Below are 17,624 nucleotides of genomic sequence, written 5' to 3' on the forward strand. Positions count from 1 at the left end.
CGATACCAGAGTATTGTTTATTTTTATTTTTTTTTAATTTCAAATTAGTAGCGATAAGATACAGAAGATAATTTAATGGTTTGTTACAGTCGAAGCACTAGAACAACGCTTATCAAAGTGGGAAGACATTCATTGTAGTAGTAGTAACGAAGATGAAGAAAAACATACCATAGGTGGCAAAAGAAAAAGAAAATGTAACAAAAAAGAAAAATCCGCTAAAGTTATGAAATCTAGAGCGGAAAGTTTTTTCAATAGTATTAAATCAGGTAATAAAATGTTTACGGTTAGTATTTTTATGCCTTAAATGTTATATTATGATATTCAGTTAGAGCGAGTTAAGAATATTATAAAAACGAACTATGAAATCGTCTTGTCTTCTACCACTTCTTGATATAATTCGTCGGAACCAGGAATGTACATTATTGGGTCATAAATTTACGGGTTTTGAACGAGATAAGACGGTACTTATACCTACTATTTCCAAATAATAATTACTAAAAAGCAATAATGTAAAACGGTTAAAATAAAAATGTTCCCAGACCCCGATGTGAAATTGGCACAAGATCTCGACGTTGCTGACGAAGAGTAAGAAGATGTTTCAAGTTAATGGCAGTTTTTAAAAAAATTAAACAATTGCAAAAATAATCGGGGCTCTATCTTACTGGCAGGTCTACGAAATAATCTATGGACTATCTAAAGAATGGACTTTTAAAGTTTAAAATACCCCTGACATAAGCTTGCCATGATAGTTATGGTTCTTTTCTATTTGTAACGTTTGTCGACTGTGATTTAAGTTTATTTAAAAAAAAAAGTATTTTTAATGTGCTTTGAATTAGCTAGGCACCAAAATATTATGTTAATAAAAATAAGTTAAAATCTCAGTGAAGTTTTCTTTGTCTGTTTGTGTAGTATAACATTATTACTTTGTATGTTGTATTTATTTATTATAAATAAACTAATTAGGTGCCTATGGGTCAAAAGTCCCATAACTGACCGCGGGTTAACTTCTACGGAATAAAAAACAATATTCCTATAGTAAGTAAGAAGGTAGGTATGCCTACGTACCTTACAGTAAAGTTGAATTACAGAACGCGCTAATCTCAGAAAATGCTGTTCCGATTTTTTTTTTGGATTGGTAGTAACAATTATGGCTACATATAACATCACGCTGCGATCAATGGCTACTGTCATGAATGAGAAATGTTGCAAAAACTGCAAAAAATATCCTTTTTGAGAGATTCTTATGCGTGCGATGCGTGAACGGTAAACGTTAAGCCAAACGATGGAAGTATGTACCTAGTAAGTATATCGAAATTGTTGTTTCTTTAAAGTTCTGTAAAACAGACCGCGACAACATACGACTATTTTTTTAAGTCGACTCATTTGTGGACGAAGTCTCGCGGCTCCGCTAGTAGATAATAAACTAATAAATAGGTAAACAATGGATTTTGCGAAACTGTAGACTTTAACTAACTACTAAATCCGTTAACATTTATATTTTGTGATCTTTTAATATCGTAGATTTATTTAGTATTATATATTAATCTGTTTATATTGATCTCCTACGGATCTATGATATAAAAAGGTCATATCATAGACCTCAAGGAGATCAAAAGATCAAAGAAGTCAATATAAACACTAAAAAGCATAATTTTTCTATGTAATATGTTAGTATTGTAAGCTTACTGCTATAAAATGTTTATAGTGATCTAACCTGATATAGGTAACCTAACCTTACCTACTCTTTCACGTCTTAAGGTCTCAGGCTCAGGTCTAAGGCTAGAAATCCTAAGATAAAGCAGAAATGCTTATATTCTCTTTGGTATAAGACAACTATTGACGTACAGTATAATAACAAAGAGGATACAGTTACTTGTCTTGTTATAACGCATAATGAGACCTCAGATACCAAAAAATATTAAATCAATGTCAGATACAGATTTTAACACAATCTACTACGATCTACTGTATAAGTATGTGGTATATTTTATTAGGCCTATAATTTATTATTATTTATTTATAAATAAAATATAATACGAGTAAATACTGTTACGACCATATCTTATTTTCCATTAAACAATATAAGTATTGAAACTTATCTTTCTTTAGAATCAATTCAAACTTGTTATTATAAGATTTTGCTATGCAGACATATAAAAACTTATACAACGAACTGTCAACACATATTATAACGCATAATAAAACAATTTATTTCTTCTTTTGCTTTTTTTGGCTCTAAGGTAATTATTTCAATCGTTGACCTAAAATATAGTTTAGTAGTCAGATGTCAGTGATTTCAATAATCATAGATATCAATAAGACCTCAGATTAAATCAACAGAGAGAGTCTTAAAGAGAATTAAAGGCCAGAAACAAATTAAATCAATGTCAGATAACCTAGATAGACCTTTTAACACTACCTACGTCAACAATCATCATTCAAGATGTCGTGTGAATGTAAAGAAACAGAAAAACGTATTCAGACACGTAATTATTACAGATACTACGACACCCCTGATGGATGCGACATTTTTAAAAAGGTTTTTGTATTCACCTACTTACTTAAATTTAGGTACACGGGTAGGAACTAATTACCCACCTAAGTTTTAAACAATTATAATCCCATAAAAGAAATATGTTATATAATACCTACTTGTAAGTAGCAAATATTGATTATTGAGATGACTGAAGTTACTTAGTAACTACAATGGTTTCAATCTATTTATAAGTACCTACTTGCTTTAAATAAAGCTAATCAGTTTGTCTGTTTGAAGACGGTTTCTGAATAGCTGTAACTACCAGTCGGATTTGAAAGATCTTTTTTGCATATTTTGATAGCCCAATTCTCCAAGGTCTTTATGACATCATGCTATTGACGTCCACAAGCGAGTAGGTATATATCGATTAGCGGCGTTAGACTCGCCATGCCTTTAAATTAAATACTTATTACCCATGTCTTTGGCCCAAATAATCGCCCATGGAGGTGCAGCCTTATGAACCCAGCAAACAAAGTAATAGCGGGTGTGGGTGATGCGACGCGTTTGGTCGTATCTTGTATACCTATTTGGATGAAGGTTTGTGGAAACAAGTTATCTAGTTATCAAGAGTGTAAGCAGGTGAAGTTGCGGAGAACTGTTTTTTTATTAAATTATGTACCTATACTTGAAATTGATTTAGGCCTCATTGTTTCGGTGACTTACAAGTCCAAGATTACCACTGAATAACAATCTGTTTTCAAAAAGTAGATCACCTATAAAGCTTTATTTACTAAATTTTTACCGTTTTAGGTTCTGGTTACGTCACGTTACGGAGCTATGGCAGGCTTATTATTTTCTACTTATGATGTTCTTATGTATACACATGCTATTGGCTTTGGACCGATAATGAGACGGTAAGTATGCATTAAAATTTAGTTTATGTACCAGAGGCACAGAGTAGGTAAAAATTTTAATTTAAATTAAGAGTGGAAAAACAGTTGAGTCCAAAAACAGTGGAAACGCCCCGGACCTTTTCTCACTTCACACCCGCAGAATGTTGCTAGCTCACAAACTTTTCCCATTTTATTGTAAACGTTTAGAACATTAGAGGTAAATGAATTGACTAAGCATCTGACCAACCACGCGTTCGAATAAGTAAACGTAGCTAGCAAATCTCACACTTGGCACTCTGATCGAGAAACACTATTAAAGTTGAGTGGTTTTAGGCAATTCAATATTAGTCGTGTACACGGTTTCCATATGTTTGTTCTTGTTCTGCATGTGAAGGAAAAGATCGTGAGGAAACCTGCATACCTGAGACTCCTCTAAGAGACGCATTTAAGCACCATTCCATACAAGAAGTTATCTCTAGTAAGCAGTAACTCCTCCCGATGATAGATAACTGACAAAGATAGGAATTGCTATCTATCTGTACGTTATTGAAACGTAAATACGTGCCTATAGATAGATTTTGATACTTTAGTTAGGTAAAACCATGGATAGTTAGGTTTTTGAAAACGGCTGTAAGTGACGACGGTCTAAACCGTTCTATTTCTGAGAACAGACGAGTGCCCTGTATTGGGTTGATAATGATGCATCAATTCTTAAAGTTTACGTGAACTTTTTAAAAAAGACGTTTTTTTCATATTCAAGGTCATAATCTGCCCTGCTTGTTATTGTCTTTTTGCCTTTCTATCTTCTATTTCATATATTCCTATCTTAGATACGCCTATCACACGATACCACTGACGCTGATGGGAGCTACTTTTGCCGTAGTCACAAATACCGTTCTGCGTATGCGGAAAAAAGATGATTTGCTTAATTACTTTATAGGCAAGTAACCAATACCCACACCTTTATTTGTTCCAAAGTCCTCCTAGAGTAAAGTCCTATTAGTCCGATATTACCAACCATCTTATTCGTCTTTATAGAGATACAATAGTGATGATCATGGTAATCATCAGTGCATAGAGGGTATGCACAGGGTATTCAGATGATATAAAATGAAGAAAATCTCCAGGGTAAGGGTAGGCTTCTAACTTTCAATGTAAACAATCTTTTGGTATTCAAAATGAACTTTGTACTTAAAGTCGATTACTTGTAGTCCAAAGTTCATTTCTAGATTGGTAAGAAAATAATAAAAACACCCTACGTATTTAATTTTATGTTTTTACCGCACTCATTTTTTTACATTTTTAAATCATACATTACACCAAGAACTAATGAAAGGATTGCTTACATTATAAGACAAGTTTGGAAAAATTAAGTGTAATTAGGTAAATATTTTAGAAATTATCTACTACTAACTGTTGCCCGTGTTTATTACCGTTTATTACAAATCCCGTGGGAAGTGTTTGTTTTTCTGGGATAAAACGTAGCCTATTTACCTTTCAACTAAATCCATGCCAAAAATCAAGTTGATTGGTTTAAAGGTCTAAGTTACGACGTGGTCGTGGAGGACAGCCAAACAAACACACTTTCACATTTATTAAATTAGTAAATTAGTTCTTGTTTTTCTAAGACAGGACTTCTATTATATGTAATTTTCTGTTTAAAATTTTAGGTGGCGCCGCTTGTGGGCCCATCCTTCGAGCCTACTTAGGTACAAACCATGCTTTATTGCTGGGCAGTCTTGCTTTAGGAATAATTGCAATGGTCAAGAAAGAGTCCGTGATGGGCGGTTATGAACTGTTGCCTCATCCACCGAGCCATATGAGAACTGTGGGCAAATGGAGAGGCGATTATACTTATGTACCAGATCCAAATGATAGTAAGTATAAGTATTTTGTTGCAACAAATAAGCCGATTTGAATAAGTAATTTACTTATTTATTTTATTCGACTATAAGATAGCCTTTGACTGCAAATTATGATGCAGTATAAAATGCTAACCTGCTTGGGGTATCGTAGTTATTTTAAACCTGTACTCCTAAATGGTTTCTACGCGTTCCGGAACACTAAATAGCTTTGCTGTATGTCTTTGTCGGTAGGGTGGTAACCAGCCGAAGCAAAGGAATTTTAGAGGTGTCAAATTCACAAATTGTCCCAGCCAGGATCGAACCTGGGATCTCCCACTTAAAACCACAGTGCTCTTCGCTGCGCCATGGAGGTCTTCAAAAGTAAATGCTATTCTTTAGTCTCCACTCCTCTCCTCTGCTTCACCCTGCATCCTTTACCCCGCTGGACCTTGAGGTACTAACACGGTCTAACCATAAGTCAATAACGTAGGTATAATTTGGACAAGAGTCAAATTAACCGTGCACCTAGAATCGATGACGTCATTACACGACACGGACGTCGTTTCTTAAAGATGTTATACACTATTCTAAATCAAATCTTTGTCATCACTTAAACCGATTGACGTCCACAGCTGGGCATAGCTCTATTTTATTGGCCCCTTGTTTACAGCGGCTTAACCTCGTTTGATGTCGTCTTTTCACCTCGTTGAGGGCCATTCCAGCACCTTGGGACCCCAATGTCCATCGAGAATAGGTATCCCGAATTAAATGTTTCATAAGACACTTTTCCCGTATGATGCGGTGACAGTGAAAAGGTAAGCGGAAGTGAAAGCAGCTTCGCAATTCAGCTATTTTTTCAATTCATAAAACCATGTTATAAAATTTCCTACTTTTCTCATTTTCAGCATTGATACACACATGCGGAGAAAACCATTGAATACTTAACACATTGCACACTAGCTGAACAAAGTATTTTATGATATTAATAAATTGATTAGGTAATTAGGAATTGCGTAAATTCTTGTCGATAAAAAAAAACGTTGGTTTTTATTATGTTTTTTCTTTTTATTTTGTTTTCCCATTTTAATTGTAAATATAACTGGTTTAGAAGATCTACTACTAGGTAGAGCTTTTGTGGCATAAATCGTTGAGTATGCACTATTTAAATCATCCACACCAAACGAATGAGTCCCCCTTCATTCCATCGTCGTTAAAAAATAAAACGATCAAAATAACAAGAGTATTTTATATTACTTCTTAACTTTCTAATTAGTCTTCAAGAACTGAACAATAAATGATTAAGAGACAATATTTTTTACATAGGATTTCGTGTAGAAATACGAGTAAGCAAGTTGTAAAAAGAATTAACCTTAGATATACTTATATCATCCCGTTCTTTCTTCAAATGTACCTACAGAACGCGTGTTTTGGCGTGGGAAAATATGTGTTTCAAATCGTGGCAGCTGAATTCCGTTTCCCGAAATGCAGTCCCTTAAAAACTGCCCTTTAACATCAATGGGTATAACATTTCTGTAAGACTGCTTAGCCACATGACTTAATTTATTAGTTTACAAAAAGGTGTTTTTGTAAACTAGATACTAGATACTAAATGTAGTATCCACACTGGGCACAGCCCAGTAGGCCCAGCCCCCTCCTGTAGGACTTTAAGCCCACCACTTTACTTGGCGGGATTTTACTATTATTATTACGTTAGTGGACCGTTTATCTAATCCACTTATCACCCCTTTCTTGATAGAAACATTTCGCCAGACTGAAATCAATGCAAAAATATCTTTGTTTGCAATTATATACAAAAAATCCCACATAAATTATGAAAGAACAAATAATTATTTACTCTCTAGTAAAACAAAATTATTTTCACGAAAAAAAACAGAAGTATCCACCGGACAATGGTTCGTCATTCATTAATATCAAACATTTCTGAACTACAGGAATGTTATTAAAGTTGATGTCCAAGAAGACTAAGATTAATTTATGACCTAACTTATGAATATGTTTAAAGCTAACCCAACATCAATCAAAACCGAAACAGGATATCCTTTGAGATTATCATTACATATCATTGAGTAAAATAATTTAAAAATGTTAATCTAAATTATCTTTTTTAATCCAGCCATTTGAATGTGAAATTACAAAACATGAGTGTATTGCAGTCCAACTAATGAGTGAAAGTTTGCGATGATTGGGATACATAATTGTTTGAATGTATAGATATATGGATTGAAACAGTTCGTGACAGGCCGATTGGCGCAGTTTGCAGCGACCCTGCTCTCTGAGCCCAAGGCCGTGGGTTCTATTCCCACTACTGGAAAATGTTTGTGTATATTCTAAGTATTTATGTATATAAATCATAAAAATATTCATCAGGCATCTTAGTACCCATAACACAAGCTACGCTTACTTTGGGGCTAGATGGCGATGTGTGTATTGTCGTAGTATATTTGTTTTATCTGAAGCCATTATCATCCTAATAACAGTATAAAGTCTATTTAAATGGCTAAAAGAAATTAAGACGATTCTATTGTAGATAAATTTCTCGACTAAACTAAATTTCTATGTAGTTAATAATAATTGTAGAAGGTAAGACACAAGAAAAAGTTGAGTTAATCGGTAAGTATATTCATCCTTATATTTAATAATTTATTGCTAGAACAAAATTAAAAGGCAACTCGCAATAAAACCCATTTAACAGGTTCTTTGGCCATTAAAAAGATCTCAAAATATATTGTGTACAAAATAAGTAATCTATATTTATTTTTAAAATGGTAAATATATAATTAATTGCCTTGTAACTTATTTCACAGGCCAGATGTTTAAGGCTTGTGCACATTTAGGTGGGCCGAAGCACATTTCACAGTACATTTTGCAATGGAAAAAAAAATAAGACGCATGCTATGTAAATTGAACGTAAATAACTCTTATCTTCTCCTATTCAGTATATTACTTGCGCTAGGTGCAGGTCCCTATCTTAATAAAAAATAAACTTCGCATACCACCTCGTCCACAAAATTTTTTCATACATTTATATAACACAACATATGATTTTGAGCAGCCAAAAGTTTTTTTTTTTTCTCTTTACACGATATTAAAAATAAACAACTTCTTAACAATTTAAAAAAGTTTGTACAACTAAAAAATACACTGATCATCATATTGCTTGATCAGCATTTAAACATAAAACAGACAGTTGATATCATGATCGCAATTTTACAGAGCTGCCCCATACTTTAAAACATTTCTAACAGTTGTTAACTGTCCCTTAGTATAAGGTTTGTGAGCTCCTAATCGAAGGTCGGTTCTGAAACGTCAGAGTAAAATGGAATTTATTCTAATATATAATTAAAATTTATCCACGCTTCTAAAGCAAAAAAAAGGGGTTACAGAATTTTCAACTCCGTTAGGTCCATTTTGCTTTAACGTTACAATGTTTCGATACTAGAAAATTACTTCAGGATTGCGAGCGTGCAAAACTTATACTAAGTGTGTGGTGGCGATTTGTGAGCGTAGCGAACACATTAACGGTCTGACTGCAACCACCCCTGTTCGAATTAAATTCTGTGAGATCCGCAGCCTTAATACACGATTTCCTTGCTCGCAATCAAGGATATTCGTTTTTGCATATCAAACTCTATAACGCCAAAGAAACATGGGTCTTATGTCCTTTGTTTAGAGTCACAAATCCTGTACTTCTGGTTTTAATTTACGTTCAGTTAAAGCTAAAGAATCGTAGGTATATATATATATATATATTAAAAGTTAAACTTAATTTGAAAAAGATCAATTTTACTCTGATGCTTCAGTATTTCGATACTCGAAATCGACTCCTCGATTGCGAGCGAGCAGATTTCTTAGTAAGTATGCCACCGGTTCGCACCGGTCAGAAAACTTACACGATACGAGAGCTGTTCATCTAAATGTGCGCCAGCCATTAACCCCAAGGATGTTCACATTTCCCAAGTCTCAAATACCCAAACGATCGTAATAGATCGGACAGAATGTTAGTATTCCATGATCCTGCATGAAATAAAAAAAATAAAATAATAGTAACTTCTTACTTGTTATCACAATTATAAAGTCACTAAGGCATTGCTCACGCCAAACATACCGTCACCTGCTAATTAATTTGAACATATTTTTTATACCATAACGACTCAACACCGACTCGGCAGGAATTCAAACAGTGGGATTTGAGCTTTATGTCATGTGACGTAACATGTTATATTGTGCACGTAGTATACGCCGTGTATAGTACACGTTGGCCACGCATCGTACACTTCAAACAGCACTTTATGTATGACGGCATTAAGCTCATATTGCATTGCTATAATTTGTATTCAGTCGATACGATGTGCATTTTTATCTGACGTTTAAACAGAGGTTCTCAAGAAAGGTTGACTGTTTGAACAAGTAATAAATGAGTAAAAAAAAACACTCAAAACTTTGCCACTGTACAATAAAAACATTGTAGGTGCAAACTTTCCGGGCTAAATACACAATAAGTTGCTAAATTAGAAGTTGCCATAAATGTCAATTGCATTTTTACCTGACAGTTGGCAACTGGTTTGATAAGTGAAAATTGTTTCAAAAAAAGTCACCCAAAACTTCGTCACCGTACATTATTATACTTTAGGCGGCCAAACGTTGCGAGCTATAACGCTAAATCGAAAGTGACCCGACCCACCTTCATATGTAAATACATACATAGCAAATCGGTAAATGCGATGCTGACAGTATGTTTGGCGTTAACTTTATAAATTTTACGTATTCAATCCAAAGGAAATGTTCCTATTAGTCTCCTAATATCTACATTACACATTGACACTGTTTATCTTGAGTTTCTTGACCCTGCGGGTGGTGCCTTCCCCATCTGAACTGTCAGTGTCGTGTGAACTGCCTTCCGATTTTATTCCTAATTCGTGTGCATCCATGTAGTTTCCAGTTGCTCGCGCCTTTTCCATTGCCCGTACTGGAAATATTAATAATATTGCATTTATCTCTATTGAAACTATTTGAGTGGATTTTTCTATACTAATATTATGCATACGAAAATATGTTTCTAGGTCTGTCATCAACCGATGCACATGATGAAATTAGAGACAGCAAGAGACTCTTATACATAGTCACAAGCGTCGGGTAGCTTAGAGCTTAAGCAAGTTTTGTTTTTTTATTCCACTACTAGTAACCCCTCTCGAATCTCGACTGGTGGTAAGTGACGATGAAGCCTAAAATAGTAACTGGCTCGGCTGTTAGGGGTTAACCGGAAAACCTATATGTACAAAGCTTTGCATTAAGATAGTTTAAATCCAGGATATAGGAAAAATACTTATTATCCTGGAAAAATAATTGTTAAAAACCCGAAACAAACGCGTTTTTTATAGTAAAAATAGGCGGATCAGGCAGCTGGTAAAGCTGGAAACCCATCGTCCCAACCCAACTTAAACCAGACAGTAACTTTGCAGGGTATGCGAGGGACAAGACCTGCAAAGTACTCCTGTGTCCATCCATGAAGTGTAGGTGTTAATATCATGTGCCTATACTCCGGCAACCACACCCTTAGGACCAAAACACAGCATTGATTTGTGTAGCAGAAATTAGAAGAAGAAACACTTTATTGCGCGTATAACATACAGTGAAAGAAACCGTAAGGAGTGTACAGTAAACAATGTAGACATGCAAAGGCGACCTAATTGCTGCAAGCAATATCTTTTTTTTAATAATAATAATAATTTATTTATTTCATATATAAAAGTGTATACAGCAGAAATCTCCTAATGGACACAGTGATACTCTATTTATTTATGCACGAAGGAGTGCTTAAACACTCGCACTAAGGTAACTTGTGTTACGAGTGTCGCCACCTTCCTTCGGACCCATTACAACAACGTGAAATTAGGCAGATGCAAACATCGCAATACATAATAAATTAATTACAATGATGTGATTGTTTTTTTTATTTTTTTTTTATTTTTTGTGGAATTGTGGTGTGTGTGTGTGTGTGAGTGTGTGTGTGAGTGTGTGAGTGTGTGAGTGTGTGTGTGAGTGTGTGAGTGTGTGAGTGTGTGTGTGAGTGTGTGTGTGCATGTGTGCGTTTAAAAAGTGCGTAAAATACGAATCATTCTATGATTTTAAGTAGCTCCTCTGTTTCCTTGTATGTCAAAGTTTTTAACCACGACGTAAGTATTTGCTTGCATTGATTCCGTGGCTTGGAACTAATATTATTATGTATTTTGTTAATTTTATTATATATTCGAGCACCAAGAACACAACTGTGCCGACTGGCAAAAGCAGTTCGATATTGTTTAACAGCACAAGTGTTCCGTATACTGCGTTTTCTTGGTTTTAAGTGAGATTCTGGTGGAATTTCGGCATGCTTCCTTAATGCTATATTAAGGATATATAGCTGCCTGACAGTGAGCAACGCACCTTCTTTATATAAAAGATGCGTTGGATGTCGCACTGGTTTCTTATAAATGACTTTTATTATTGCTCTTTGTGCTCTTTCAAGACGGAGTATAGTCGTTGCAAAGGAACCCCCCCAAACCGTTAATCCATATGCAATCTGAGACTGAACCAGAGCAAAATAAGCGGCTTTTAAACTTTATAGGCAACCTTTGTAGACAGGAAATATAGAGCCTCTTGTCACAGCAAAAGAACGAGATACCGTTCTCTTGCTGTGCCAAGAGTGTTGATATGTATACATAAATATCCAAAGGCTTAATTAAAATCAAAATTAGCTTAGCGGTAATACTTCTTTCTTGAAGATCTGTCATGAAAAGCTCTACTAAAACGGTAATCTTGAAGATGCAGCCAACAACATCAACACCTCAATCCTTAAAAGGCACGGGTCTCCTCCTACAATGAGAAGGGTTTAGGCCACCACGCTGGCCCAGTGAGACTTGGGCAACAGCCAGTCTTTATACATTAAAAGCTTAACATTTAAAATCAATTTATTTAGAAAAATACTCACTCTGAGTGTCAAGTATGGCATTTTGCCTTCTTAGATCATCAATGTCTTGCTGGTGAGCGTTGTTTTTCCGCCTCATGAACTGTATGTACTCGGCTGCTTTCTTTAAAATTTGAGCACGACTCGCCTTAAAAATAAAACGAAAATATTAAGAATAAAAATAAAATGATAGATTCAATTTCAGCATGCAATATGCAATTACTTTATTAGCACTATATTCGATGATTTCTAGGAGTCATTGAGTTTAGGATAATTTATCATCTTTTAATTTTGAAGGAAATTAGTAATTTAAACTAAAAAACGTACTTAACATTTGCATTGGAGAAAACTTTGCAACTTTTCTGTGTTGAGAAAATTTAATAGAATTGTGTAAAGCGTAATTCAGATTAGAATGAAAAAGCCAGAGACATGCTTTATTGAACTCTACTAGGCTTACTTCTATCGCTTAATGCAGTATTATTTTAAAACGACAGTTTTATATGACATACCTTGGCATCCTTAAAATAAGGATTATATTTCTGAAACAAAAACGTCAACAATATTAAAATAATACTACTTTAAGCTGTAGCAACTAGTAAGCACCCAGAAGCTTTCAATATGCTCATTTTTATGTATATTTTTGAAATGTACAATAATTTTGTGTTAGTAACTAAAAAAGGCCACAACAAATACAGCCTCACAATGTCACTTAAAACTAAACACGCAAAAAAAAAGTAATAATAAATATTTTTACTCAATATTCTTTCAGAGCTTCCCAAAAATAAGATAAAGTAACATACTAAATCTTACTTTATCATGAATTATTTTAGTAAAGTAGTTTGTACTAGATAATGCACATCCTGACATGGTTAATTGACTGAAATAATAAAAAATTACCAAGCTGCTATTTGAATTAATCAAAAAATACTCATCTGAAAACATTTACAAGACTTGTTGAATATTGTTGGGTAGAAAATTACAGCATATAAGATTCTAGAAAACTTTTGGTCCCAAACTTATTTCTAGGGCCAATACTTACTTTAAGAGACAACAAAGAACATAACAAATGCCATGACAACCCTGATATAAGCTGTGTTTACATTTCAATCAAGTATTACTAATACTATTTATAAGTAATACTGTGACCTTGTATACTTAAGTCACAAAATTTAAATGCCATTTTAACAGACATTTATTAAAAATTATGAATCATTTAGAATATTCCTTTTCTGTACTTGTCTATACAATAATAATAATTAGTTTCCCAAGCCATTACACAATAAAGGGTACAATATAAAAGTTCAATTGGTATCAATTAATACCCTTCTCACCCTTTTGGTTGAAAAACTGACCAAATCACAAAACTAAAAATATTTATTTTTCTGAGTCCTGTTATAATAAGAATTAAATAAAAGTGTGGGTGTGAATTATTGCTGTTACAAGGTTGCTCTTTAAAATATAGTTATAAGTGACAAGGTGGACATGGTGATAGCAATAAGAACACATGACTAAGTCTGTTTTGGGCTACTTCTCATGGGTGCATTTGAAATCTATGTAGCTTTAAGTTAATGTTTACGAATGTAGTTATCACTGTCATGTCACTACCATACTTATACTAATTTTAATATATGTATCAAAAGTGCCTTCTATAGGCCTATTTAATTAAAATAATTATTTAACTTTGTAACACACCTCTCCAGGATGTTGCCAAGTCTAAAATACATGCACTGGATAAATATAATAGGATTGAAAGTAAACAGATAATTGACAATAACAAAAGAAATATAATATAACAGGTATACTGTCAAAACCAATTTATTTTTCCTAAATCAGTATTACACATCAATCATTATAAATTCATAAATTTAATATGATTTTTATATATAAAAATTGTTAAAGTAGGTGTCACTACTAAGATGCAGCATAGATAAATGGAAAAACAAGTTATAAATGCAATAGAGGAAAAATGTGGGAGAAGGAAACCTGTCAAGCTATGTGGACTCTTCTGCACCAGAGTGACAGTCAAGATGAAGATGAACAAGATAAGATGACAGAAACTACATATATCTTTGCCCCTAGTTTTTGTGTGCTTAGCTTATTTATTGATTACTTTAACTGATTATTTTAAAAGTAACATATACTTACAACTTTTTCCCCTTGTAGAGCTGGAACTGCTTCTCGCAATGATGTAAAACTATCTTTTATGTGATCTCTTCTTTTCCGTTCCAAAGCATTATGGTGTGCTCGTTTTTCCGCCTGTAATTTTAACACAAACATGATTTTCGGAAGTGATAGTTCTATCATAATAAGGCAACCTGGTACTTGAAAACCCATTAGTTGCACCCAACCCAATGCACCATCTGTTTATTCCTAGATCTTTTTAACTCAAGTTTTATTATCATATAATCTTTTTAGTATCACTAATATCTGACAATAATCATTTAAGTATACCAACTGCCTGTAATGCCTGCATTAAAACTATGTGGTGTATTTATCTTCTTTAACAATCTCTTCTATGAGAAAGAAAAATAAGTGCCCAGAAGTGGCACATTAACTGGTTGGAGATGATGAATATGGTGAATCTATTAAGTTTAGTTCATAGCAAAAACGAATTTAAATGAAAAACAATGAAAAATTAATTTAAAATATTTAGATGCTTTAGTAGTGATGCATAAACAATGCAATATCAAAATTAAGACTAATAAACTATAGATATATAAATCTCCTGTCACGATGTTTGTCCGCGATGGACTCCTAAACTACTTAACCGATTTTAAATTAAATTGGCACACTGTGAGCAGTCTGCTCCAACTTAAGAGATAGGATAGCTTAGATCTTTAATTATAGTCGCAATTTTATTTTATTGCAAATTATTTGTCTTTAATTAATTGACAGTCACATATTATACATATATATACTACTATACTCATTTAAGGCTTAACGATACTGAATACTTTAAAAACAAAATCAAACGCAGACGAAGTCGCGGGCAACAGCTAGTAAACTATAGATATCTTATCAACAATCGAGCAACCAAATCATTTGAACTATGTAAGCAAACCAATAAATATACAACACTTAGGTAAAATTAACATGGATTAACCAATTATTGTTAATTTTTAACTTCGAAATACTCGAAGCAAAACCGATAAAAAAAAAACCTATTACGAGAGAGAAGGTCGTAAGTCATTGGAATAATAAGTATCACCTGAGAGTAGTATCCACTTCCCCCCAAACTATTTCTGGCGTGTGGCCTAGAGTCGGAGTCATTCTCGGCCTGGAAATCACATAAACGTAAATAAAATGAAATAAAATAAACACGGTGATGTGATTCTACGTGAGGCCTAACAGGAAAACACCTACATCACTTTCGATATCAATGTCGCGATCATCGTCGCTCATCATCCTTAGGCTTTTCTAGTTAAACTTATAATAGCAAACAAATAAACAAATTCATGGGTGAGATGTTTTAAGCGCGTTAAAACTAAAATATTTTGTTTGTTTTACTATTTGTATCGCAATTTGCACAAAAGAACGCGTGAACAGCAAATGACAATATGTCAAGTTGAAACTAGAACTTGACAATTACATAAATGTCAGAGTATTTTTTCGCGTAGAGAAAAGGCAAAGATATATCCTCGTGCAGCCATTACTTCAGTGTATCATCTCTTAATGTCAAAATGACGTTCAGCAGACTGCATAAGCGACAAACGTACTTTTGACATCAAATTTCGTACAGCAAAATTTTTCACAGCAATCCCTCGGCATTATCTAAAATAAAAAAACAATAGATTTGAATATTGAAGTGAATAGGTAACATGAGCCTCTCTTTAAGTTCGTCATTCCATTTAAATAGCCCGCTATCCTATTTGAACAAAATTAATTTTCTACTGAAATCCATTACTATTATAATGTGATTTAATAAGAATAATACATTGCGCATCCAAAAAATTGGTTGCCTGTAAAGTCGGTATACGGGCGAAAGTTTTACGTGACAACGACTTTGAGTGGTAAAATAATTTTAATGTGAATATTCATTCGTATAGTAGGAAGAAGGATGAAATAATAGTAACAATTTAAAACATTTATTTATACAAAGAATTATATTTAAAACATTAATTTATACAAAGAATCTCGCACTGAATTTCATATTAACAAAATTTTATTTTTACCTTTACACATACATACGTATTTATATACAAATATACATACAATAACTTGCAATACATTTGCGTACAATGAAACAGCGTTTACTACAAAGGGACGCGTGCCTTTCACTTTTTATGTCTGTCTCTCTCGCTCTTAGGCGGGCTAACCATGCCCGAGTGGAAGGGACGCGTGCCTCTCACTCGCTCTCATTGTGAGCGCATAACGTGAGCGGAGCGTAACGCAGTTTCTTGAAGTGTCACCCGGCAAACCAATTTATAAGACGTTGTCACGTCAAAAAATATAAGATGTAAATTTTAGTTATCTCGCTTTAACCAATGACGGCGTCTCTCTGTCTCACTGCCAAAGCCTGCACAGAAGTGCAGAACGCGAACCACAGAGTGTAAAAATTAGTTAATTCTCTCCAAAACTTATTTCCGAAACAAACTAAAATCCCCAGCAGGGCTAGCATGGGCGGGGGACACTTCTCCACGGGGAAAGGATATAACGTTTATCCCCTCACGCATTTATATCCACCCCCCGAGCATGGGCACACGGGTGGACAATATATCCACGGTGGATATAATAGGGGAAAGACGAACCCCCGGTAAATGTCACAAATTAATTATTCTAATCTGTGCTCATGGTTTTGACAAATAAATTTTTCGTTTTCTGTTTTGTTTTAGTTGTCTAAGTTTTTTATTGTTTTTTTTATCTATAAATGTTCCTCGTCTGCGGCTGTTTGTTTATATTATTTATTCTGGATTTTTCAAAGTGGTATAAAACCTACCTTTCGAGAAAATAAAATGAGTGCTAAAAAGTAAGTCTTCTATTATAAAATGTTTGCCAAAGTGACTACCTATTGATTTAGAAGCGTACCTAATGAATGAATGTTTTACAGTGAAAGTAAACAGAGACGTTAATCATCAAGATCCAATCCTGTTTACATATCAAATTATTGATCTTGTACTATTTTATTTAAAGTTGTGCTTGCCTTTTTCTATGGCCCATTAGTTGACAAATTTGTGTTTATTCAGATCAAGAAGTAATAAAATACAATTGCAAATGTTGGTAGATTTCATGCCAACCCACAACCACCTTGCCACTGGGGAATTCACAGGAACTCTTAGGAGCCAAAAGGGCAGACTCCCAGTGGCAAATCTTAGTCATTACTGAAGGAGCATGGGCCAGACGGGACGGTCAATCAGTGGAAACAGTTAAGTCAATTTTGCGGTAAAGTAAGCAAGTGCAAAAAATTTAAATTATTTATTAGTGTTGTTGGCATCAAACAAGTCTTGCAT

At 34.0% G+C, this 17,624-nt stretch overlaps 2 protein-coding genes across 6 annotated transcripts; one reads left to right on the top strand and one right to left on the bottom strand.

Annotated features, from left to right (window-relative positions):
- The first annotated feature begins 2,413 nt into the window (after positions 1 to 2,413).
- Positions 2,414 to 6,180, top strand: LOC120632303 (NADH dehydrogenase [ubiquinone] 1 alpha subcomplex subunit 11-like). Of its 2 annotated transcripts, none has more exons than XM_039902145.1 (5): positions 2,414 to 2,539; positions 3,287 to 3,390; positions 4,200 to 4,309; positions 5,040 to 5,246; positions 6,119 to 6,180. In XM_039902145.1, the coding sequence occupies exons 1-5, from the start codon at positions 2,444 to 2,446 to the stop codon at positions 6,148 to 6,150; spliced, it is 549 nt and encodes a 182-aa protein (XP_039758079.1). In that variant the 5' UTR covers positions 2,414 to 2,443; the 3' UTR covers positions 6,151 to 6,180. The 2 variants fall into 2 exon arrangements, with proteins under 2 accessions (XP_039758079.1, XP_039758080.1); XM_039902146.1 differs by lacking the exon at positions 6,119 to 6,180 and adding an exon at positions 5,466 to 5,495.
- Positions 6,181 to 6,445: 265 nt separating this feature from the next.
- LOC120631979 (protein max) lies at positions 6,446 to 15,741 on the bottom strand. Of its 4 annotated transcripts, none has more exons than XM_039901702.1 (6): positions 15,541 to 15,741; positions 15,386 to 15,454; positions 14,323 to 14,433; positions 12,687 to 12,716; positions 12,202 to 12,325; positions 6,446 to 10,200 (listed from the first exon to the last, which is right to left on the bottom strand). In XM_039901702.1, exons 1-6 carry the CDS (start codon positions 15,580 to 15,582, stop codon positions 10,043 to 10,045), a joined length of 534 nt encoding a protein of 177 aa, XP_039757636.1. In that variant the 5' UTR covers positions 15,583 to 15,741; the 3' UTR covers positions 6,446 to 10,042. The 4 variants fall into 4 exon arrangements, with proteins under 4 accessions (XP_039757636.1, XP_039757635.1, XP_039757638.1 ...); XM_039901701.1 differs by having other exon boundaries at positions 15,383 to 15,454; XM_039901704.1 differs by lacking the exon at positions 12,687 to 12,716.
- Positions 15,742 to 17,624: the final 1,883 nt, after the last annotated feature.

Source organism: Pararge aegeria, chromosome 19, assembly GCF_905163445.1.
Source record: "Pararge aegeria chromosome 19, ilParAegt1.1, whole genome shotgun sequence".
NCBI lineage: Eukaryota > Metazoa > Arthropoda > Insecta > Lepidoptera > Nymphalidae > Pararge > Pararge aegeria.

What these genes read in the sequence shown, in the direction of transcription:
- LOC120632303 (XM_039902145.1), top strand. Translation starts at nt 2,444, where the DNA reads ATGTCGTGTGAATGTAAAGAAACAGAAAAACGTATTCAGACACGTAAT. An exon ending in TTTGGACCGATAATGAGACG is followed by an intron (nt 3,391 to 4,199) that starts GTAAGTATGCAT and finishes TTCCTATCTTAG; the next exon opens with ATACGCCTATCACACGATAC. An exon ending in TGTACCAGATCCAAATGATA is followed by an intron (nt 5,247 to 6,118) that starts GTAAGTATAAGT and finishes TCTCATTTTCAG; the next exon opens with CATTGATACACACATGCGGA.
- LOC120631979 (XM_039901701.1), bottom strand. Translation starts at nt 15,582, where the DNA reads ATGATGAGCGACGATGATCGCGACATTGATATCGAAAGTGAT. An exon ending in CTTATTTTAAGGATGCCAAG is followed by an intron (nt 12,326 to 12,686) that starts GTATGTCATATA and finishes TTTATTTTTAAG; the next exon opens with GCGAGTCGTGCTCAAATTTT. An exon ending in TGCCATACTTGACACTCAGA is followed by an intron (nt 10,201 to 12,201) that starts GTGAGTATTTTT and finishes TAATATTTCCAG; the next exon opens with TACGGGCAATGGAAAAGGCG.